Source organism: Etheostoma spectabile, chromosome 6, assembly GCF_008692095.1.
Source record: "Etheostoma spectabile isolate EspeVRDwgs_2016 chromosome 6, UIUC_Espe_1.0, whole genome shotgun sequence".
Taxonomy (NCBI): domain Eukaryota; kingdom Metazoa; phylum Chordata; class Actinopteri; order Perciformes; family Percidae; genus Etheostoma; species Etheostoma spectabile.
In genome coordinates, this window is record NC_045738.1 from 5,141,582 (window position 1) to 5,164,400 (window position 22,819).

General features: G+C 39.4%; 1 protein-coding gene and 1 long non-coding RNA gene across 3 annotated transcripts in view; one reads left to right on the forward strand and one right to left on the reverse strand.

The window, feature by feature from the left end:
* Positions 1–22,819, reverse strand: part of col14a1a (collagen, type XIV, alpha 1a) — a 131,936-nt gene that overhangs the window by 77,449 nt on the left and 31,668 nt on the right. For both annotated transcript variants that reach the window (XM_032519029.1, XM_032519030.1), the window contains exons 6-19: positions 13,872–14,027; positions 13,561–13,680; positions 13,221–13,385; positions 12,544–12,708; positions 11,291–11,442; positions 10,262–10,391; positions 9,758–9,903; positions 9,482–9,611; positions 9,049–9,188; positions 8,549–8,675; positions 6,147–6,286; positions 3,488–3,620; positions 2,958–2,993; positions 1,784–1,926 (exon numbers count right to left, since the gene is read on the reverse strand). In XM_032519029.1, the coding sequence (XP_032374920.1) occupies positions 1,784–1,926; positions 2,958–2,993; positions 3,488–3,620; positions 6,147–6,286; positions 8,549–8,675; positions 9,049–9,188; positions 9,482–9,611; positions 9,758–9,903; positions 10,262–10,391; positions 11,291–11,442; positions 12,544–12,708; positions 13,221–13,385; positions 13,561–13,680; positions 13,872–14,027 (1,883 nt within the window). The remainder of the gene's footprint in view (positions 1–1,783; positions 1,927–2,957; positions 2,994–3,487; positions 3,621–6,146; positions 6,287–8,548; positions 8,676–9,048; positions 9,189–9,481; positions 9,612–9,757; positions 9,904–10,261; positions 10,392–11,290; positions 11,443–12,543; positions 12,709–13,220; positions 13,386–13,560; positions 13,681–13,871; positions 14,028–22,819) is intronic.
* On the forward strand, positions 9,134–16,685 carry LOC116691434 (uncharacterized). The gene is made up of 3 exons (XR_004332477.1): positions 9,134–9,145; positions 11,414–11,423; positions 16,617–16,685. It is a non-coding gene; the product is annotated as an uncharacterized LOC116691434 (long non-coding RNA).

A 22,819-nucleotide genomic window follows, 5' to 3' on the forward strand; every position in this document is an offset into this window, starting at 1 on the left:
GGTCTCCCCATGTCGATTCAAGCCAGTATCTCAAGGGTTAAAATGATTGTTTCACCCAGGGTCAGCTTTGTGAGCTCTATGCTACCTCTCTCTCCTCCTGCGGGCTATTGGCGTAAATTACAATCAGGGGTATCTAAATTTATCTGGAAAGCTAAGCGGCCCAGACTTAAGATGTCTACTCAACAGAGGAAGAGAAAGGATGGTGGCCTTTCAGTTCCCAATTTTAAACATTATTTCTGGTCCTTTGTGTTAAGACTCCTTCTCACTAGGTTTCACCCAGATATGTCTGCTTGCTAGCGCACCTTAGAACGTGCTATGACAGAGCCTTGATCACTCTGTAATGTTCTTTTTGCCAACATTTCGAACAAACAGTGCCAGCTAAGCTTGGCCCAATTATCGCTCATCTTATCAGAACTTGGAGGTTAACTGAAACATACTGCCGTTAAGCTTGTAACTGGCACACTTTTTCCCGATTATTCAATAATACAGCACTCCTGATTGGTGGGAGGCCAATAACAGCCCCACAATGGGAACGTACATTTTTGGTGAGGTTTTCTTGTTACCCTTTTCTGACTTACAAAAATGCATTCAGTCTATCACGTTCCTCTTTTTACTTTTACCTTCAGTTAAGGTCGGCATTCAAAGCGTACATCGTCCCCTGGCAGAGGCCTTTGCCCATCCATCCTATTCGGAAGTTATTTACTGTGCAGCCTAAAAACTGTGGTATGGTGATATCTGGCCGCTCTAACCTTCCTTTTGAGAGGATCTGGGCATAGGACATATCTCACCCCCGTGAAAATGCACCACATGAAAATAATCATCAGCCCTTTGTGCACTTTCTGCCCAATTAAAGCTCAAGGTACACTTCTTCATATGTTCTGGGACAATACTGCATCCAAAATTTCCACTTTGATTAATGTTACTGTGCCTGTTACTGTCAATGTTTTGATTATGAATGACCAGTCAGCTGGATTTACAGCTGCTTAGAGGATAATTGCAACCCATTGGAAGCTACCTCATGACTTATCTGTTCGTTCATGGATCCTTTCTTTTTTGGATGTCACGTCCATGGAACTCTCTATGGCTTGTGTGGGTGGAGCCCCAGGGAAGACTTTAGAGACTTGGCACAGCATTGCTGAGTCCTTAAAGTCAATGCTGTAGCCTTTTCTTTTGTTTGTGTGTTTGATTGGTCCCTTTTCTTGTGTCTGTCTGTGTGTTTATGAGTGTCTGTTTCTACATCTGTTGTTTTGTCTCCCTCCTGTTTTTCCTCTTCGTAATGTTGTGGCCCTGGTACGTGTTCCTATGTCCCTGTGTGTTGTTGTAAAATATTATGTTTACATTATTATTTTTTCTGAATATAAAAAATGAAAAAAATGTGATCACAATTTTTTTTTTGATTGGAGCAGATGATCCGACACTGACCGCTGCAGTGCCATCCAGTTGACTGGAATTGTGAAATACCAAGGATACAACTCCAGCGATGTCTATTCTAAATAGTCAGAGTTCACAACTCACCAGGGCAGAGTTTAGTGTGTATGTAACGCTGTGCATGTGTGTGAGAGCTACAATGCCCAATGCCCAGTGGCAGAGAAACATAAGAAGGGATACCTTAGTAACTATGCAGGGAATTGCAAATAGCTCATAAACAAGAGAAATAATCCAAATCAGAAAACACTCAATGCACACAACCATAGCACCACCACAACAAATGTCCCTTGCACCTTTTAATCTGTGCTCTGAATGATTAATTTTAAAGTCACAGCTCACAACTTGATTAACTCACAGACTCCTCTTGGTGGTCGCCCCTGAGGCTAGTGTAGGAGACCCTGTAGCTTTCCACATGGGGGTCTTCCAGCTCCCATGATGCCTCTAAGCTCTGGGTGGTCTCATCACTCAGCAGAAGGTTTCTCACAGCCAGGCGTGCCACTGTAACACCATATCCCAGATAACAGTTACTATAGAATTTATACATCAAAAATATACATAAGATCTTGGCTCAAGTCTTATTTTCTCCACACTTAATGGGGTTCAGTAAACTGTGGATTAGACAAATGTCAGTCAAAATTCCTGTGTGCTAAAAATCCTAACAGTTACTGCCAATGTGCTCAGACTGCTATGACGTGGTGGATGATAAAGTTCCAAGTTAAAATCTAGCCCATTTTCTCAGGAACACTACCTGGAGTTTGAAAAAACAACGACTTGTTTTCGTTTCATCAGTGTTGAAAAAAGCTTTAAACCAAAGAGACATGTCTTAAAGTCTATGCAGTCCTGGGTGGATGAAAATCAGTGTGAGGGCTTCATACATAATGCAGCTTTAAACTATGAGCCCTGCAAAGGCAACTCGCTATCTATAGTCTCTGGGTGAAGCCAACTTGGTAAACACACTTATGAAAACACAAAAGCTCTTCCAATTGTTTTTCATAAGATTAATCTTGCCTGGGAATCTAATCAATGTTTCAGTTTTGCATTAATCAATCTTAGTCAAAAGAGACAGTGTGGACCTTTTCTAAGCTCTCAGTAATTCTGGATTTGCTTCCTGAAACTAAATGAGCAACGAGGACGAAAACTCTGCTTCGGGAACTTGCTATAACTGTGGCAGCATCTGCATGCCCTGGAATCTAGTAAAGCCTTTCATATTGTAATGGAAGAAGACTTTCTATGTGATTAACATTTGGCCGTCTTCTCTGCAAGAATAGTTTTTTAAAGCAAGTAACTTAGCCACTGCTCACTAGACACATGAGAGCAAAATTGTTTAAAAAAAACTTTAAAAAAAAGGTTTAAATATTACAGAATTATACATCTCATGGCACAATTTTAATCCACCATTACATTGTGTCACATCTTTTCAAATGAGTGTGCCATTATTAACACATGTATAACATTGAGTGTGATGCTTCCAACACTTACACTCCTGACATTTAGAAATTTAACACAAAAGCTATTTGGACACTTCTTACCTGTGGTTGTGGTAGCAATCGTTGTTGTCTTGGCCACTGGGAAAATGCAGAGAGCATAAATCAGATAAGTGGATCGAACCTCTTGTCAACAACTCTGTGTCAATAATTAAGGCAATTAAACAGAAATACATGACAAATCATTGACGGGAAAATAGATTTTCTTCTTTTGAGATAAGTTGCAACAAACAAATCAATGCAAATGGACTCATGCAGAGCCAAGTTTTGAACTCAGAAATGTTAATTCTATGATACTAAAGTGCAGATTTGGTGATTGGACTGGTCTGTTGTTTCAACAGACAGTGGTACTTCAGTGAAGAGAGTTAGTATAAGCTTAGGTCACAGGCTAATTTCAACATCAGTGTAACTAAGGAAATTTCATGTATTTACACTTGTCTCTTTCTCAGGGAAAGTTTTTAGATTCTGACTTTCATCAAGTTTTGTATGGATTAGATAAAGCAAATACTACAACTGCCTTGTTAGTAACACAGCAGCCAAACATGTTGCTAAGGAAACAGTCTAATGTCACTTACATGTGGTCTCTATAACAGACACGGTGTCACTCTCAGATTCATCTTTGAATACAGCTGTTAACATAACTTCATACTCAGTCGCCGGACTCAGACTGGTCAGCGTGTATCTGTTATCACTTCCACTCAAGACCACCTGCAGAAGAGAAACACACACACACACACACACACACACACTCATGAGACCCTCTTAGCCTCATATTACAATTGACATCCAACAATATCTTCTTTCCAAAAAAACTACTTCTCAGAGATGTTGGCAGATATTACCAAACATGTCAACCATGTGCTCTTGCTGTTTTATAACTTTTTTACAACAGTTCTTGCAATTGCTTCCCAATTCATTTTTTGTTATCATGTTGTGTTTAAAATGTGCTGTTAACATGTTAGGTCACCTTCTTGTTAGGGGTTGCATGATTCAGAAAATGTAACGATTCAATTCAACATCGATTTTTAGGCTCAAGATTCAATTCAAAATTGATTTGTGATTCAATAACGAATCTCAATTAAGAAACATTATTCACAGTATGTAAATCTACTTACTTTTCCCAAGTGATAGTATACACGCCATTACAAAAAAGAATAGATTTATGGAATTCTATGAAGTGATTATGAATCTGTATAGCTTGAATCGTGATACAAATGTGAATTTTTTTGCACACCCCTACTTCTTGTGTTTTGTATTTTTGTTTGTTGTTGCTGTATATTTGCTCAAAGAAAAAATTAGGAAGAGATTCCTAAGTACCCCTGCAGATGTGATAAAGTTTTGAGCATTAACCAACAATCTGACAAGATTATTTATACTCCAAGTGCAACACCAGACTTTCAAAATGAAGTCAGTCACTGAGGTTTAGAAGAGAATGCTGCTGAAACATAAAATAACAAATTGCCTCAATGCTTGTAATTTTAGGCAAGAAAACAGCAGGAAATGGTGGTGCATATTTTCATAGGATGGTGTCTATGGAAACAAACTGTTGTACTTTGTATGTGGATTTGGTTGCAATACTCTGTTAAATAAATTATGCATTGTAAAATTCATCATCATTTAAATGTACTTACTATACTATAATATACATTTGAATAAGGCCATTGTAGGATTTGACAAAGATGACCATCACAAAATGAGTTATTCATTAATGTGTGGTTTCCCCTGAATACAACCGCGTAGCCAGTTGGATCAACTACTGCTGCAGGAGTCCAAACAACCAATACAATTTGTCTAACACAAAAATAAGTCAGATCCCAAGGTAAACACAAAGAGGTCATCAAAAGTACAGCTTGCTTTGGAGGAGAGCAACATTGAAATTGGAATTTACTGAAGATGACTCAATAACCATATTATGTGCAGGAAAATGGTTATTGACCATATTATGTGCCTGAATATGTTTCTTTCAGAGCCCTTTGAGGCACAGTTATATGCAAATTTCCGCAGTGGGGCCACCCATTTGTGCTTTCCCAGGAGCAGGTGCATCTTTAGTGATTCATTCTCTTGCTTTTCTTTATAAATTTCCTTGCATTTAGAAAGATATATTTCGTTATTTTACAGCATTGCCATTCGTGGTATTTGCCTGATTAACGAGTGGAGTCAAACAGACATTCTATTTTGATTAACTGACTATCTGCATTTAAAAAACGTATCAGGATGCTAGAAAAACAAATGCATCCAAACAAAATAGCATGATCATCAATGATATAATTTACGTATTTCATGGAGCCCTAGATTATCAAAATTGTCAAGTTTTGATCTGGGTAATCTTTCACTCTGTTTGTATGTCTTTGTCAGTGTGGCTGTTCAACTGTATTATGTTTAATCTCCTCTCAAATATACCAATACTGAGTGGTCGGTTGGTGGAGGATGTGTGTGTGTGTGTGTGTGTGTGTGTGTGTGTGTGTGTGTGTGTGTGTGTGTGTGTGTGTGTGTGTGTGTGTGTGTGTGTGTGTGTGTGTGTGTGTGTGTGTGTACATGTGTAGAGTATGTGGGTGAGAGACAGAGAAAAGCTGCATGTATCCCTTTCTCGATGCTGGCAGAATTACCAGCCCACCTCTCCAACTCCCCAGAGTGTTATTTTCAGCTCTGATGACTCTCAGCAAAATACACAAATACACAGATATGCTCACACAACATGCACACACAGACACACACACACTCTAACAGACCTAAGGGTTCTATCGCTGCCGCCCAGCTGTCTCTAAACCCCAGATCATGGTAATAAAACACCCAAGCCATTAATTTGTAGATTTGTTCAGCCTTTATTTATACTCAGCCATGCCAGGGGTTTTACCAGCTAGCAGTAGTGTAGTTAAGCTTATATGCAATTCTATAAAGTACAGGCTCCCCTTTATCTGAGCATATGGAGTGCAGCCAATAGAGATAATATGTGGACCCCTGGCTAAATAAAAATAATCTGAGTTCATGCAGGTTATTCATCTTTTGATGCTAAATTACAGATTGGTGTAATATCTTGAGGAAAAAAAGTTTTAGGCTAGCTAATAGCTGCACCAAGGACTCAAACTTAAAGTTTCATGCCTATAGTGTTATCAACATGATCTGTGAGGATGATCTGCACTGTCACATTTCACTTCTTGTGGGTGAAAAACCATCTTTGAGAAAACTGTATCTAAAACAAACACCTTTCACATACAGTATTTTATTGGTACTGACCTCCTTTGTGTCGCCACCTGTGAAGGGTGCCCAGGAGAGTCTGTAGAGGATGATGTCATCAGCTGAGTGATCCCAGCTGACCTGAAAGCTGTCTATGCCAACATCATTGGAGCGTAGATCCAAAGGACCAGGAACTGGAGCTAAAAGGTAGACAGCGGGGTTTCTTTTCTTTTTGTTTCACCTTGTCAATGGCATACCATTTCTAACAAAGTTCTGTTTTTTTATATGTGTTTGTGTTATTTCCACAGTGTTCTGCACTGGTTTCTCCTCATGATACTTCCCACCAAGCAGCACAAGCCCTGCATTACTGGCCAATAGTAAGAGAACTGACAAAAGGCTTGGCTGTTACTGCAACAGCACCGTTTGATTCAACTTTCAAGGAATTGCATGAAGTATTTACTACTGCACTGTAAGCACACTTATCATGATTGTTTTAAATGTTATTACAATTGTTAGCTTTAATTTTCATTGAATGTTTGTTTCCTCAAATACCTTCAGCTGCAAAGAATTAAACATCCACTCTGGTTGCACCAATCCAGACTAGGAATCAAGCTGTGTCATTGGAACAACATTAAAATACCATGCAGTCATGGTAGTAGGCTAATATCCATATGACCATGAGCTACTTTAGTTAGGAACATGGTACAATCAGTGACCGAGATATCAGGGGCTAATGTACTGCACACATTTGAACTGTTTATTAAGCAATTATCTAAACTTACAACAACACTTTGGGTGTGAACAATTCAGAGATGGGAAGTAACAAAGTACAAATATTTTGTTGCTGTACTCAAGTAGATTTTTCAGATATTTATATTTTACTATTTATTTTTGTGGTGACTTTTTACTTTTACGTCTTATATTTTAACACAAATATCAGTACTTTCCACTCCTTACATTTTACTAAATGGACTCGTTGCTTTATACGTCTAAAAAGGTCGTCCATCAAGTGTGATTGGGAGTGCATGTCGGAGAATAGCATGGACACGCGCCTCACACCGCGAGCGGGTGCGCACAAAAGTGAGAAAAGAAAAAGAGACTAGCTGTCCAAAAGATAATCAGTTGAGATTGTGTGTGTGTGTGTGTGTGAACACACACACACAGTGAGAACTGTAAGTCATATAACTTATGTTGTCAGTTCATTCAAGCGTGTTGTTGTATTGGTCTATAGTTTTTGCAAATTAAAAGTAATTAGCTAGTGATTTTGGTTGTTTGTATTCTTCATCTGTTAGCTAGGTTGCACCTGGCAGTTGATTAATAATGGCAAATTGTTGAACGTTTTTGCATTTTAGATGCATTATTTACATGCTAAAATTACACTGGATTAACATGATGTAATTAATAGTGGGTTTATGGTATTTATTATTAATATTTTGCCCTATTTGAGCACACACACACGTAGATTATTTTAAATGTTAAGGGGAAGACTTAAAAAGAGAAACTTTCAAACAATTGAATTCATATCTTGCTACTCAGTCAGAATCTTATTAACCTGGAGTCCTAGTCTCTGTCACAATAATCATATATGGGATGTTTTAGGCCTGTTGACAGACATCCATTTACAATGTAGCCAATGGCAAAGAGCCTTTTCTCCATGTCCACTGAAGTTTCTCAGCATGCTCTCTAGTAACATTTGTGTGGTCCAGGTAGCTTTGCATAAAAAATCTGTGGTCATTTGCAAGGCTACTTTTACTTTTATACTTTGAGTAAATTTCCAAGCCTGTACTTTGTTACTTTTACTTGAGTACAGAGGATATATCTGTACTTCTACTTCAGTATGGGAATTGAGTATGTTTGCCATCACTGTAACTCTTATCATGATTTCCCATACATCCACTCAAAAACCTTTAAAGTTCATTAGTTCATGAAGCTCCCTTTCTCAAACCTGGTCCATTGAACAAAGTTTGCCAGGAGATCAATAAAAATCAACATGGCCCTTTAGAGTGAGTAGTTTTATAGTTGCTTGCCAGAATACATTTCCTTTAGCTGACTCAGCCCTGGAGCCCAACTGCTTGTTGCTTAACGGGATATTATTTCAAATCAATATCTGTTAGCGTGACGTAATAGTCAGGGACAGTGAAATGACCTTTTAATGCGTCTGAGCTATTATGCAGAGGTGTAAATGAGATGGGCAGACTGCCAATATAGCAAAAAGCCCTGTAGGGCCTGCTAAGGAATTGTCCTTTGCAGAGATGGCAATAGGTAAATGTTGAAACACCAACAAGGAAGACAAACTGGACTGCACTAAAAAAGAATGAACAAATGGACTTGATAATTACTGTACCACTGGTGCCAACATTGGTTTTCTACATCTGCCCTATTCAAATTCAGCGTTTGCAATGAGTCCCAAAAATCAACTGCAGTACCTTCTTATGAATCCTTACAGCCAAAAAGTGACTTACTGGTAGTGAATCCGTCTGTGAGTGGCTCCGATTGGCCCTCTTTATACAGGGCAAAGATGGCCACTGAGTACTCCATCAGAGACGTCAACTCACTGAGGTCATAGGAGTTCACTGGACCTACCTCCACCTGCACAACACACAGAGACACACGGCATATCCACACAAAAATATATCACAAAAGGAATAAGCCAAAAAGACAACGTTTGACAATGTTTGGCGATAGATTGTGACACAGCACTATTCACTCCTGTGAAGATTGCAATCTGAATAGTTTCAAAGCTGATTTATATCAGTGCTCAATACTCATTCCAGTCTAACCTTTTCACAGTAAGAAGAACAATCCCCACAATTGATCTCTTCTTTGTTCTATTCTTACTTCCTCTTTTTCTCACTTCTTCTCATCAAGACACAGACTCTCTCAGGTATAAATGTCAAATATAATGAATCTGAAAATTCTCATAAAACACATAAAATCACAGAGCCACACATGTCAAACACACCTCCTTTGTGACTAGTCCGTCTGTCTTGACCCACATGATGCGGTAACCCTTAACTCCTCTGGGCACGGGGTCCCAACTGATGTGGGCAGAGTTATGAGTGATATCAGAGAACTGGAGGTTGCTGGGATGACTAAGTGGTACTGGAAGAGAGAGAGAGAGAGAGAGAGAGAGAGAGAGAGAGAGAGAGAGAGCAAGGGGTTGATGTGTGTTAGTATGCTCTTGTGCTTCTTGCTTTGTGAGAACCAGTTTGAGTTTTACACTTGAGAGTAAAGACATTTTTGGAAAAAAAATGATGTTTTGTCTGATCCAAATGGCTGTTTGAGGTTAAGTGAAAGTATTTAATTTAAGTGAAAGTTAGGATAGAGGAACAGAATGAGAGCACTCATGTTGACAGAAGTTAAAAATGGTATGTGTGTGCATGTGCATTACTCACATGTAGTTTCCTGGCTTGTAATAGGGTCACTGGCCTCCTCCCCATACATGGCAAAAACAGTGACAGTGTATTCAGTGCGAGGGGTCAACCCATCCAACTCCAGCTCCGTCACTGCATCAGACACCTTGACCTGGGGCACAAATGCACAAATTACAGCGTTTAAAACAAAACTGACTCTCAGCTGCCAAGTTGCTGTTTAAAGCTATACATTGAATAAGCATTCGTCTTTTTAAAATATCTTTTTTTCCTCTTCATCTATCTGTTTTCTTTCACTACCTCCTTCTCGTCCAGGTCTCCCTCATCTGTAAGGGGTGCGTACAGCAGCATGTAGCCAGAAACTCCATCCACACTGTCCCATCTTACTTTCATTGTGCTGTGAGTCACATCAAACAGCTGGAGGGCCGTCACTGTGGGAAGAGCCACTACATACACACAAACACACAGCACAGTTCAATCAAGGAGGCCTCATTCTAATAAACCAATTATTTTCAGTTGGTCTAGATCAAAACCCCTTGTATTGTCTTCCTAGATGCTTTTAACTTAATGCATCATGGGGGCATCATTTTTACTATGTCTGGCATCTATGGCAGTCCAATTTTTAAGCAACCATTATCAACTTGTGACTTTAGACTGACATTGCAAGCATTGGTGTGATGTTTTGTAAGTCAATTTCTGTGTGTGTGTGTGTGTGTGTGTTTGTGTGTGTGTGTGTGTGTGTGTGCATGCGTGGAGCGTGCGTGCGTGCGTGCGTGCTTGCGTGTGTGTGTGTGATAAACTTACGGGTTGTTTCTGATCCTCTGAGAGCTTCACTTGCCTTGTTTGCGTACATTGCAAACACAGCCAGATGGTACTCAGTGAGAGAGCTGAGATGCTGTAACACCGCTGAAGTCTCACTACCGTCCACTACAGCCTGGAACAGCACGAGTGGGGCGAGGGAGAGGGGGTGTGAAAGATAGATAGAAGGGACAGAAAAGAAAAATGGGGAGCAGAAATGGATGGGAGAAGGGGGTGAGAGGGGTAGGGGACAAAAAATAGCAGGGATGAAATGACAAATGGAAGGGCGTAAAAAAAGAGGAAGGCAGGGCAGGGAAGAGAGACCGAAAGATAATGGTAAAGGAAGGGGAACAGAATTGATTTATTGAATGGGATAAAGCAAACAAACATTTTCTCATCATGATCTACATGGATGACAGTTGTGATAGAGATTAGGTCCAGGCTGAGCCAGCTGGAAAGGTCTCCAATCGTGGCTCTGGAACATCTGGTTCCCGTAAACCAAGCTAAGCAAAAGATTTTATGGTTTCTGTGGTCAAATGATCTGGAAAAATCAGGCAGGTGCCTCTATCAACCAGAGTATAATTTCTAGTGAGCCTTCTTCACCTACACGAATGTTCAGGGGAGTTGTGAATGGAAGGATGAGAGTGAGAAGTATAAATGAAAGATACCACCCGCGTCTCAGGGAAAAACTGAATCAATCCAATCTCAATCTTTATATTTTTCCCAAATACTCCAGATACAGTAACTCCCAATAATGTAGTAAATATGATGGAAAAACAGAGCAAACACAGCCTAAACCCCCTCTCTGGGCTCCTACTGAGTCTCTTGATCTCAGTATTTCAGGTCTTGCTTGTGTGTCCACACATATGCATGTATAGCTTTTAGATGACAGTAAACTGCAATGAGTGCTTGCAATGACATTGATATTCCTTAAATGTGTTTTTAGTAGTTGTTTACTCCTTCAGCTTTTCCTAATAAAACACTATAAGTACAGTAAATGGGTTCTTAGTAAAAGAAAAAAGACACAGCATTTACCTCCTGTGGTTCTCCTCCACTAGCAGGATGATAAACCACTCTGTATTTCTCTACGTTTCCAGGTGCGTGGCTCCATGAAACCCTAAAACTTCTGGCCGTGACTTCTGATGTCAACAACTCAAGGGGCGTTCCTGTCTCCTCTGGTGGCTGATCTGAAGAAATAAAAGGAGAGCAAAAATGGAAGGATAAGAAAACAGATTGCATCCAGTTACATAAAATGACTCCCAGTGATGAACTATTAAGTAGGAAAACACACATGCATTGAGGATCAGAGATAGTGTTGAAATATAATCAAAACACATTAGACAGGATTCATGGTGTCTCTTTAAAGACATCCACTTTCTTGTTTTTCCATCCTGCATTTTTATTTCCGTAGAAATAAAAACCTACTGAAGGAAAGAGCGAGACATAGGAATAGGATGGAGAAAGAAGAGGATGTGTCTTAAAATAATCAACCTTTTGTGGCTGGATTTAATTCCTATTTGGAGTAAATCAATGACTTCATGAGTTATTTGACATCATCTTCCCCTACAGAGAAACTTTGCATTAAAGACCACAATCTCTGGCCACTCAAGCTCATTCTAAATATCCAGATTCCCACTTCCAAATAAAACTAAAACTGCTTGTCATTTCAATGTGACATTTTACAATCCAGTCATGCATTGAAACTAGGAGAGCCAAAGTGATCACACTTACAAATAGTTAAAGGTCCCATGGCAGGAAAATGTCACTTTATGAGGCTTTCTAACGTTAAAATTAGTTCCCCCAGCCTGCCTATGGTCCCTGCTCTAGTGGCTGTAATTCTGCACCAAGGCTGAATTTTGGGAACGAGATTTCAGATATGGTATTAGGGGACCACTAAGGTCTATATAATAGCATCCAAAGGGCACGCCATGGGACCTTTAATACTTAAAGCTATTGCTCCGTTAAATGGGCTTACTGTAATTATACTATCTGCACAAAAATGCATCTTGGTGTGAAGGTGAGAAAGGACCCAGGGTTTACACTGCCGTGACTGACAACTATTTCTGCCACTTATCAAAAAAACAACCAAGTACAACACTACCGTATAAAAACCTTCCAGAAGTGAAAATGAAATGAAAATGTGTGCCATTTCTCTCCATATTTAAATGCTTTTCCATCCCCCCCATCTCTATGACAGCTGGCTTTTCACTCCGTCTCTCAGTGTGGCCAACTTGGATGGACAACACGTCATTCGAAACACTTCTTTTCTAGTATAACCCGGCCCTTACTCTGTTTGATGTCCTTGTCTTGAAGCTCCACTTGTTCGCACACAGTCTTGGTCAGACCCTGTACAATGGAGCTCATGATATTGAAGTCGGCTACGTTGTAGACGTGAGTGTTGTCTGGCTCTGAGGCGATGGAGAACAGCTCATTCTCATCAGCATTCTTAACACCTGGCAAAGGAAGATCAGACATAGGATTTGTAGCATTACAATAGTGACCACACCAGTATTAGAAGTGTGATTGTCAGCCTTAAAGGAGAATTTTGGTATTTTTCAACCTGGACCCTATTTTTCCATACATGCCCTAATGTAGTCAGACACTAATAATAACGTCTGAGCCAGTGGCAAAAACAAGCCACTTTTAGTGGAGGTACATCGACGGTCACTATTGCCCCGTAAGATTTTATAAGATTTTTTTGTTCACATTAGTCACTTACACACAAATGCATGGGAAAACAGGGTCCAGGTTGAGAACATACAAAAAGTCTCCTTTAACATCTAGTCTACATAAATACACAATAGTACAGCAGGACAGGAAAGAATTAACTAACATCAGTTCAAAGAAACATTACTGATAGGATTTAAAGTGACAGGAAGTGATTTTTAACTCATTGCTGCACAGATCAGACTCTTTCTCAGCCTTATCGTCTTTTGCAGGTGTGCGTGTTTGTGTCCTCCCTCACCAATAGCAAACAGCTCAACCCCAGCATTTCGCAGGCTCTCTGCAGGAGGTATGACATCGTCCTGGGACTTCCCATCTGTGATGAGGATCCCAATCTTGGGTATACCCACCCGAGAGCCAGACTCAGGCTTGAAGCAGTTCTCCAAGATATAGGTCAACGCAAGGCCTGGAAAGAGACACAGAGAGAAAGAGAATGAAGGACGAATGCGGAAGGGGGACAGGGTGGATGGAAGGAGAAAGTCAGAAAAAAAGGGAAAAGGCCATTTAAGAGCAAAAACAAAAGAAGAAAGGGAAATTAAAGCAAATCAAAACCAACTGGTAGCATCAGTAAAGTCTAGCACCTGTGAGAGTGTTTCCTCCTTTGTATGGCAGGTTCTTAACGGCGTCAATGACGGCATCTTTCGTGGAGAAAGCATTTAGATGCCATTCTATCCTGGGATCACCACTGTATTGAGCCAGACCTAAAATCACACACCCACACATCCACAAACACACAGACACACACATTCACAATAACGCTGATATGCAAACATTAAAAAAAAACGTATTGAAGCAAAAAGGGGACATGAAGCAAATAAATCATGGACACGAACATCAGAAGACCATATTGGTCCCATGGTGGGCCCATCTGTTGAAAGTAGCAGGGACCCACCTATCCTTGTTTTATCAATGCCAACATCAAAGGCATTGACCAGATTTTCCAAGAACATGCGGACCAGTCGGAAGTTGAGCCGACCAATACTCCAGGAGCCGTCAACTAGGATCACGATGTCTGCAATGGCCTCAGTGTGGCACACAAACTGATCAACTAAAAGTAGGAGAAAAGGCAGACTGACATTAATTTTAACTTGACTACAGTCAGGGACAGACAGGATAAAGGACTTATAAATGGGTAATTGAAAAGATAACTTGATTGAAAACATGTTTTTTATTTGATGTGCATATTTCTCAGCCAAAACTCAGAATACACACAAGTCTACAGGGTTCAGGTTTTCTTTATTGAACAAAACACACACACCAAACAGCCAAAAACAAAAACTCAGAAAATTAGAAATCATGTAAAAAAGACACAGACAATTTAATTTGCATACAGTAATACAAACACACAATATAACCTGTAAATCTACAGCCATCTTGAGAGCCTCTTTTGAACTCTGTGGTGCCTCCTCTTCCTGAAATTAATCCCTAAACAAATTGTGGTAAACTAACTCACTTTACAGTTGAAAGACAGCTTTAAAGCAAAATCTCCACCTGAAAATAATGATGATATATGAGTCAAGACAAAAAAAGAAAAAAAAAAGGAAAAAAAGAAAATGCTGACTGTAGGAAATGAGAATTATTACTTTTTCTGCTCACAAAAGATGTCAAAATAAAGATGACAAAGTGGAGAGATATCATATGAGTCAATGTAAATTATTCAACTGCTGCCGGTTAATAATTTCACCAAAGTCAATCCAAACTGCACACAAAAATGACTATCTTCTTTTAATATCTCGATTAGGACACCAGAGTGAAAGGTTCAATTTCTCACCATAATTTGGCAACATATATTAATTTTGTGACGCAGGTGCACATTAGGTAATTGCAATGTCCTGGGTGAGTCCCAAAACCTTTGTTTGAATTTTGTTTTCCTTGTGTTCCCCTCTCTATACACTGTCAACTATCACCTTTAAAATAATCCAAATAAGAAAAGCAAATACGCTATTTGGTGGCAAATGGATAATTATCCTCCCCAGTCTAATGGCTATTTGTCAGAAATCCACACTAGCATGAAGGACTCTGAAGTGAACAACAACACATTAGATGGAACATAGAAAGAGCTGAGACTTACAGTATTTTGGCAAGCAATCTTTTTTGTTTTTGTTTTCCCAGGAATGATATATGGAACATTTAATGTACTGCCTGTGGCTATCATGTCAAGCCAATACTATCTCAAGATTGAAATTCATGAAGAGACATAGTGTAACAATAAGCCATGTAGGAATTTGTTTCAAGAAGTGATTTTCCAGACAGAGCCTTCTGTCTGCTGTCTGTGTCTGTCTGACTGTTTGAACCATCCATCTGCTGCAGACGGAGAAGAGAAGACAGCATGGCCAAGAGATAGCTGATGACAATCTTTGATTTGCCAATGTATAGCATAAAAGACTGACGTGCTATTATAAAAAACGCTTCGGCTAATGCCCCAAAAAAAAGCCAAGAGGATCATGAATGTGTCCTTAAGGGTTCAGTTGGTCACAGGTGTTTATTTTGCCCAAATGTCCTACATTTTTTAAGGTGGAAGAGCACTCTTTCACACAACCGACTGTATATGATGGCCACTAGGGTGGCCTAACCTGGGCAAGAAAATAATTTTAATTATTCAACTAACCCACTGAAAAGAAAAGAGACATTTCTTAGTTTAAGAGATTCAGAAAAATGGCAAAAAGGCTGAGACGCCAAAGAGTGTAAAGATGATCCAAGCATGGCCTTTAAATAAACTTTAAGGTTAAAGAATCAAAAGAAAGAACCATGACTAAGCACCAGTAAGGTTCCCTTAAAAGTGATTTACACAAGGCAAAGCTGAGGAGCTATTCTATGATAAAAAGCAAGAGACATTCAGGGGGTGTTAGTATCTATAGTAACTGCTGTTGACAATGTGGGTAAAAGGAGAGACGATGAACCTGATGTTTAAGAAAGAAAGAGTCAGAGAGGGAGAGTGGGTTCTGTGCAATGTGAAAAGCCATCAAGTCAGGAGATGGTAAACAAAGGATTAGAGGGTCGTAATTACAGCTAATTACAGCTCGCTGGTCATTCCATAGTCTTTTGTTGAGTGTTGAGAATGTCCTTCATAACACTGGTGTTTTACACATGAACCAATAATCAAGGTTGCCCCTCGCCTTCATATTATCCCTCCTGACATCTGTAAACAATCAGTTTGGTGGAAATCGAGGGCCGTTTTTCCTCGAAGAAAAAATTTGCTGCCATTCATTCTTATATAAATTGAGGAAAAAAATGTCCATTATTGCCAAAGGTAGATAATCAGTCTGAGTAAACATGAAACCTTAAGTCATGATTTTACTGTTTTTTTCATTCTGTCCAGGTTGTGTGTTTTCATATCAGTGTGTGCAATACATTATGCACAGTTTTCTGCCAATCAACCAACTGGACAGATAAATGGAAGTTGCTGAAGAACCTTACACACTTGTAATACAAGAACACAAGTATTCATATTATGCTCATTTTCAGGTTCATACTTGTATTTAGAGGTTGTACCAGTGTAGGTTTATATGGCTTAATTTAAAAAAATATATATATATTTTTTGTTGTACTGCGCATTGCTGCAGCTCCTCTTTTCACCCTGTGTGTTGAGCTCTCTGTTTTAGCTACTGTTTTGTCTTTGTTGGAAGTCAGAAATTAGTGCAGTATCTAGGTAAGGACTTTTACCCAGTCAGAAGCAGAGTATGAGGGTGTGCCACACTCGCAGCTACAAAGTGACGCACGTTTGTCATGTAAGTAAAGACTGGACTACAAAGGAGCTGTTTGAACCAGTTTGTGAACAGTGTTTTCTCTGGAAGATGGTAAATCCCTTTGGGTTGGACTTTGGGTTTTTTCACTTTTTAAACCTATAACATGCAAAAAAATATATATAACACAATAAAGGAAAGGGGGAAAGCCAAAAAGCATAATATAAGCATATTAATGTATTTATTTGCAAGACTTTGGTATCTGTGTACTCATTCATTTCAAGCTACAAAAGATGTAATGTAGGTTTGTATTAATGAATGAGTGACATTAGAGTGATATTACATGTAAATATTACATGTATTTTTATTATTTTTTTATTAATATTTTTTCCTTGGTTTTACTTCATGTCCTGTAACAAAACAATCCTACCCATCTGTAGAGTCTATCTGAATAGATGTGGTAATGAACTGACAATTTCAAAAATGAAATATCCTCAGTGTTTGAGAAAATAATCTACTATCACATAAAAATAACTTTAGCAATCATGTTGCAGATGTGTGTAGAACAAACACATTTGCACAAAGAATATAGTTAAGGGAGACAGAAGGATACACACACAATGGTGTTTCCCTCCAAACGATGTCAGCGAGAATGCTCCCAGTGTCTCAGTACTGTAGCTTCTATTGAATTCCAAAGGCCAAAAGACCTAGTACTCCCTCTAAGCCCTATCTGCCTTTCTTCTTCTTTACCTCTTTCCCCCCTTTTTCTCTTCCCGTCTTTGCTGCAGGTCAAAGTGCAGTTACTGGGGAACAGTAGCTAACATTGTGTGTGAATCAAGGAGAAAAAATTGTGAACGGGAGGAAGTGAAACAAGTAAAGAAGGAACAAAGAAAACCAGGGAGCGAGCAATGTGCTGTATTTGAGTTTGATGAAATACAGCAGATATAGTGACAGATTCTGTGATTCCAAGTCTTTCCTTTGTCCAAGTCTACGGTTACTGCTGTTCTTCTCTGCCTCTCTCTCATGTCACCCCGTCCATCTCTGCGGCTAACTAATAAGAGACAGGCTTTGTTTGGCACAGACATTTTTCTTAAACTCCACTAACTAAAACAAACTGTCATGGCAGAGCACAAGACATGTCACTCACTACTATAATGTGTGTGTTCTTGTATTTATATTCATAAGGGGATGCAAACGTTCATATGAAGATAGAAAAATAATTTGAATATCGTATCATGTGATGACAAATTTACAGGCCGTTTATTAGTAGAGACGTTACAGTTAAGGTCAGATTTGATGCTAGGATAAAGGTAGGAGTTAAAGGGACACTTGCCAACCCTTGAACTTATGTGCACATAGTATATTAGTCATGGGATGACATATCTGTAGCTGCATAATTTGCCAAACCTCTGAATCTGTATTTCATTTGATAACCTTTTTATGTTTCTAACATCATGGATGGCAGAAATACTGCTGCAACAGAGCTTGGCTAGTTTCCCTTTCTCTGCTGGAGAGCGTTTTACATCTCAGCCAGCTATTGGAGCCGAAACCAAAATGACTGTTTGGTACACATGACAGGAGCCAAGTATTTGCCCTTTACTTGACTACTATTTTACAGCGGGTTTAACTATTGAAATTAATTCAAACAAAGTGTTTATGTTAATTCAAACATTGATCAAAAATCAAGCAAGAAGACAGTGTTAACATGAACAAGACAGTGTCTGTCTAATGAGCAATCTAAGCTAATGTAATATTTACTTTGGTTATGATAGCTAAACATGACTAGCATAGCTGCTAACCGTAGCAAAGAAATTACATTATTTTCAAGAGCTGTTTTGCAAATGCAAATATGAAACCAATGTTCAGGTTGTTTGTAAATCTATGTGCAATTGTATTTGTACATAGATTTAGGTAGAACCAGAAGTACGTGGTTTTGTTTGCCGCATAATACACATACACTTACAAGCAGGTAAACACGCCCATCCACAACCTCGGCTGATGTTAAAGGCCTTTTTCACAGCAGGTTTTACTGATTACATTAACGATGGCTCCATTCTGTTCAATTGTCCCAGTAAGCCATGACAATGTGACAGTGGGCCAGCATGCACAATACCACCTGGGCCCTGAAACTGAAGCTGCCAAATTAAATTGAGCCGTCGTTAATTATATTATTTAAACCTGAGCTTTTCCTACTGTGACATGACAAAATATCATCTGTAAAAAATGCTCTAATGTTGATGCTGAAATGCTGTCATTTGGATTAAACGGAAAAGGCACAAAACAATCCAGCCCTGTAGCCTACCAGTGTTGCTCAAATATTTTATGACATCAAGCTGAATTTGCATATTTGTGTAGATATGGCTCTATATTCACTGTTTGTGAACCATAAGGTGGGCTGAACTACATCTGAACCTTATTTGCATAGAAGAACACGATTAGAAAAAGGCGCTGCCATCACCAAACCTATTTACATGCGAGTACACAATTGGACAAGCACCCACAATAACTGGCATGCGAGCACATGATTAGGCAGACCGTCCACCTGGTGTCCGTGAGAGAGTGAGCGACCACATTTTACAACACAGCCCACAGTGCAGTCTGCAGTGCTGTGGGGAAAAGTATGTGGCTCCTAGACCATTGAATTAACTTGTGTGGGTGTTGAGAAATGGGTGTTAAAAATGTGAGTGGAACAATGGAAGCCACTGTTGGCTGGCTGCAACTTCTATGTAACAGAACAAAGACAGACATGCAGCGACAAAGACAGAACCGGGAGCTACAAGAGAGAGATGCTGTGGACAAATAGTAGAAGTTGCAGCTACTAGAAGTGAAACTTGTACTGTAGTAGTACACAAACACAAAGATAAAGCACACAGAGGTTTAAACACACGCACATAAAGGTGACATGTTATTGCAAAACAGGCCATATTGATTAAAGCAAAGCAGATTGCTTTGTAATCTCCTACTCCCTGGAAGTAACACACACTCAAACATACGGCTAAAGTTGGGAAAGGGATGTATGCACTATATACAACTAAATAAATACAGAGACTCAGACAGTATATCTTCAAACACACACTCTTATCTTGTGCAAAAAACGATTCCCCCGTCTCCCTCCTCCCTCTACTCTGTTCTCATTAACAGTAGTTCTTACTAGCCAGCCTTGATTTATTGCTGACCTCTATGTAGCCAGGGATCAGACGGAGTGTGCTGTCATTTCAATCTCTCCCTCTAGTTAAGTTTTATTTCCCCCACCACTGTGATTGTGTTTCAGTGTCTGGAATTGACATTAAGAACAGTGACGGGCATGCAGATAAATGGATAGTAGCAGCAACACTCCCCACGTCAGCGAGAATATTTCCCTTCTTGTTTTAGCAAAGGTTTAATTCCCCCATGAACCTGCTTTTAGAAGAGCACTTCCCCTTCAAGATAAGGCTAATTTATTAGAAGAATAATTGGAAATTTATTCCCAAAGAGTTGTTGATATGTTTCATTTTGATGTAATAATCCACTCAGCATTAAAACACACATGAAATTATTAAATGGGAATATTACACAGTACACTGCTGCTCTTGTTGCAAACCCCTGTAAAATGTTACTTCAATATATCATTTCAGGATGGATATTAATAAGATCTATTTCTCCTGCCTGCTGTTTATATTGTAGAACCTATTGTTTCAATATCAGCAGTGTCCTTTATGTTGTGAAATGTACACGTTAAATCAATGTAGTCTGTCCTTTCCACCTCATCTGCTCATGTGTATGTGTGCCTTGCTAAGTGCTCCACTAAACTGAGATGAACATTTGGATGGCATTTAAAGAGACAGACACGATGAAATGAAACACTGACCTTGCTGGCCAGTTTTCCATATCATAACTTAGTGTTTACCTGTTTAACCACATGTCAAATAAGAGACAAAAATTCTATTATTCTCACTTCCCGGAAGATAATATATGTCTAATGGGTTTTGTACCTGCACATTTAAGGAGCATTTAGTTAAGAATTCCAACCAACAATAAAATCACAGATATCTGTTGTTGTTTTTTTAACCTGCAGATTTTTAAGTTGTCTGAAGACATCATAAATACTATATTTTTCCCTGTGCTACCAGTCTTTTTACTAAGACAGTCACTTTGTTTCATTACCCCAATATGTCAGGGTTGATCTTTAAAGCTTTAGTGCGTATTTTTTTGATATTAATTCATTACATTCAAAGCTTATTAAGGCTATCAGCTCCATGCAACTCTCTCTGTATTTCTCAGTTTAGATTCAGTTCAGAAGATTGTGTCGCCTGGTGATATTCGCGGATAAAAACTCATGCGACAATAATTACCTCTCCTGAAGAGTCCATCATGTTTGTTTAATTCTCCTTGTCCTCCTTGGCTACTAGCGACTGTGTGGGGCAATGCATAATTACAGAAGGCTTGTATCATTTGGACGTGCACACTGTTTTGCTGTCATTACTTACATTTCCTCACGGGGGCGACAGAGACTACGCACTATAGCTTTAAGAAAGAGAATTAATTGGACCTTAACATTGTGAAAGATGAGAATTGTTTTGTCAAATGCTGATTCCAAAGTTGAGAATTAACTTTCAGGGCCTTATCTTGCACCCGGCACAAGTGTCTTCGCTATTTTAAGACCGACACAATTTCTGGTCCTGCAACTACGTCACTTAAACTCCAAATTCACCTGCGCCCATCTTTGCGTCCATGGGTGTGTGGGTGTTACAGAGACATGTGTTCAGGTGACTTCTTGGCGTGTTGCTATCTTGCGGCAGCAGAAAATGATTGCGCCATTGACCAACAACAACCTGGTCTAAAGTCGATAGTGTAGCATTTCATTGAATTTTAACAGCGCTTTAGTAAAATGGGCCTGGGCTCATGCACAGCGTGCACACTATGCTTGCTACACACATGGGGAAGCGCAGCAGCACATAAACATGCAAATTGTTACATATTGAAATATTTTACGGTGCAAATACGCTATCATAATAGCAATGTACCAAGGTACAAACGCACCTGGCTTTTAAAGGGAAGGGGAGATAACACTCTGATTGGTTTATTGCATGTTAAGCCCAAAACACACCTATGAATAAATTAATTACACCAAGTACAACCTCTTTGAACCACGTGCCCGGCGCGCGGACTATTTTTTCCACCGTCAAACATAAAAAAGTGGATTTGAACACGCCCTAAACACACCTGCGCCATGCGCTTCATGCCGTGCACTTAAATCTTTAAAATATGGTCCTAATACTCAACTATTAAATCAACAAAATTCATAATTTAAACATCTACAATTCAAGTTAATGTGATATGAACAAAACTTCCAGAACAGTTACTAAATGAACCTCAAGGTGAGATTGTTTTTGTCAAAATCCTGACAATAACATTGGAAAAGAATCCACACACCAGTAAAACAAAGATGTGACTATTGTATATTTTGTGGAAAAACTTGTTTTTCTAAGAAATAAAAATGTAGTAGCTGCAGTGGTTCCACTTCCGGGATTGCTCCAGTGCTGCAGAAAATTCTACCTGATGCATGTATTTTATGATTCCTTCCTGCTTTCTTTGTGTTGGAATTTTAAATTCTGTGGATTCATGAGGACTGTTGTTGACTGCTCCTCAGAGCACTGTGGGGTAAATTGAGACAGCTAGCTAGACCTATCTGTCCAATTTGAGCTTTCTCTCGCACAACTATTTTTCAGTGGCTCTGTGTGGAGTTTAGCACTGCCCATGACAATTCTGATTGGTCTAAAGAAATGCCATTAAACCAGAGCATGTTTTCCTCTCATCCCGGAATGCTGTGTGGGGTAGCTAGACTGTCAATCTGCGTGCTTTGGAGGAGGGTCTGGCAAAGCGAGACTACAAAAAATAGAACAAGCGACCATCTCAATGTCACAACAACCTAAGCGTGAACCCAGAGAGCTGTTTTAGCCTGCCTACAGCAGTTTGGTTTCTCCCAACACACCAGATTTTCTTTGTGTTATTGGCTTGTTTATTCAAACAAGAGACATGCAGTAGATTGATACACCTGTCGTTTGCTCAGTGGCCCTCAGAGCAACTCAGCCAAACTCAGCCAGGCGCAAAAAATCATATTCATCTGTGAGACCTGTGTGTGTGTGTGTGTGTGTGTGTGTGTGTGTGTGTGTGTGTG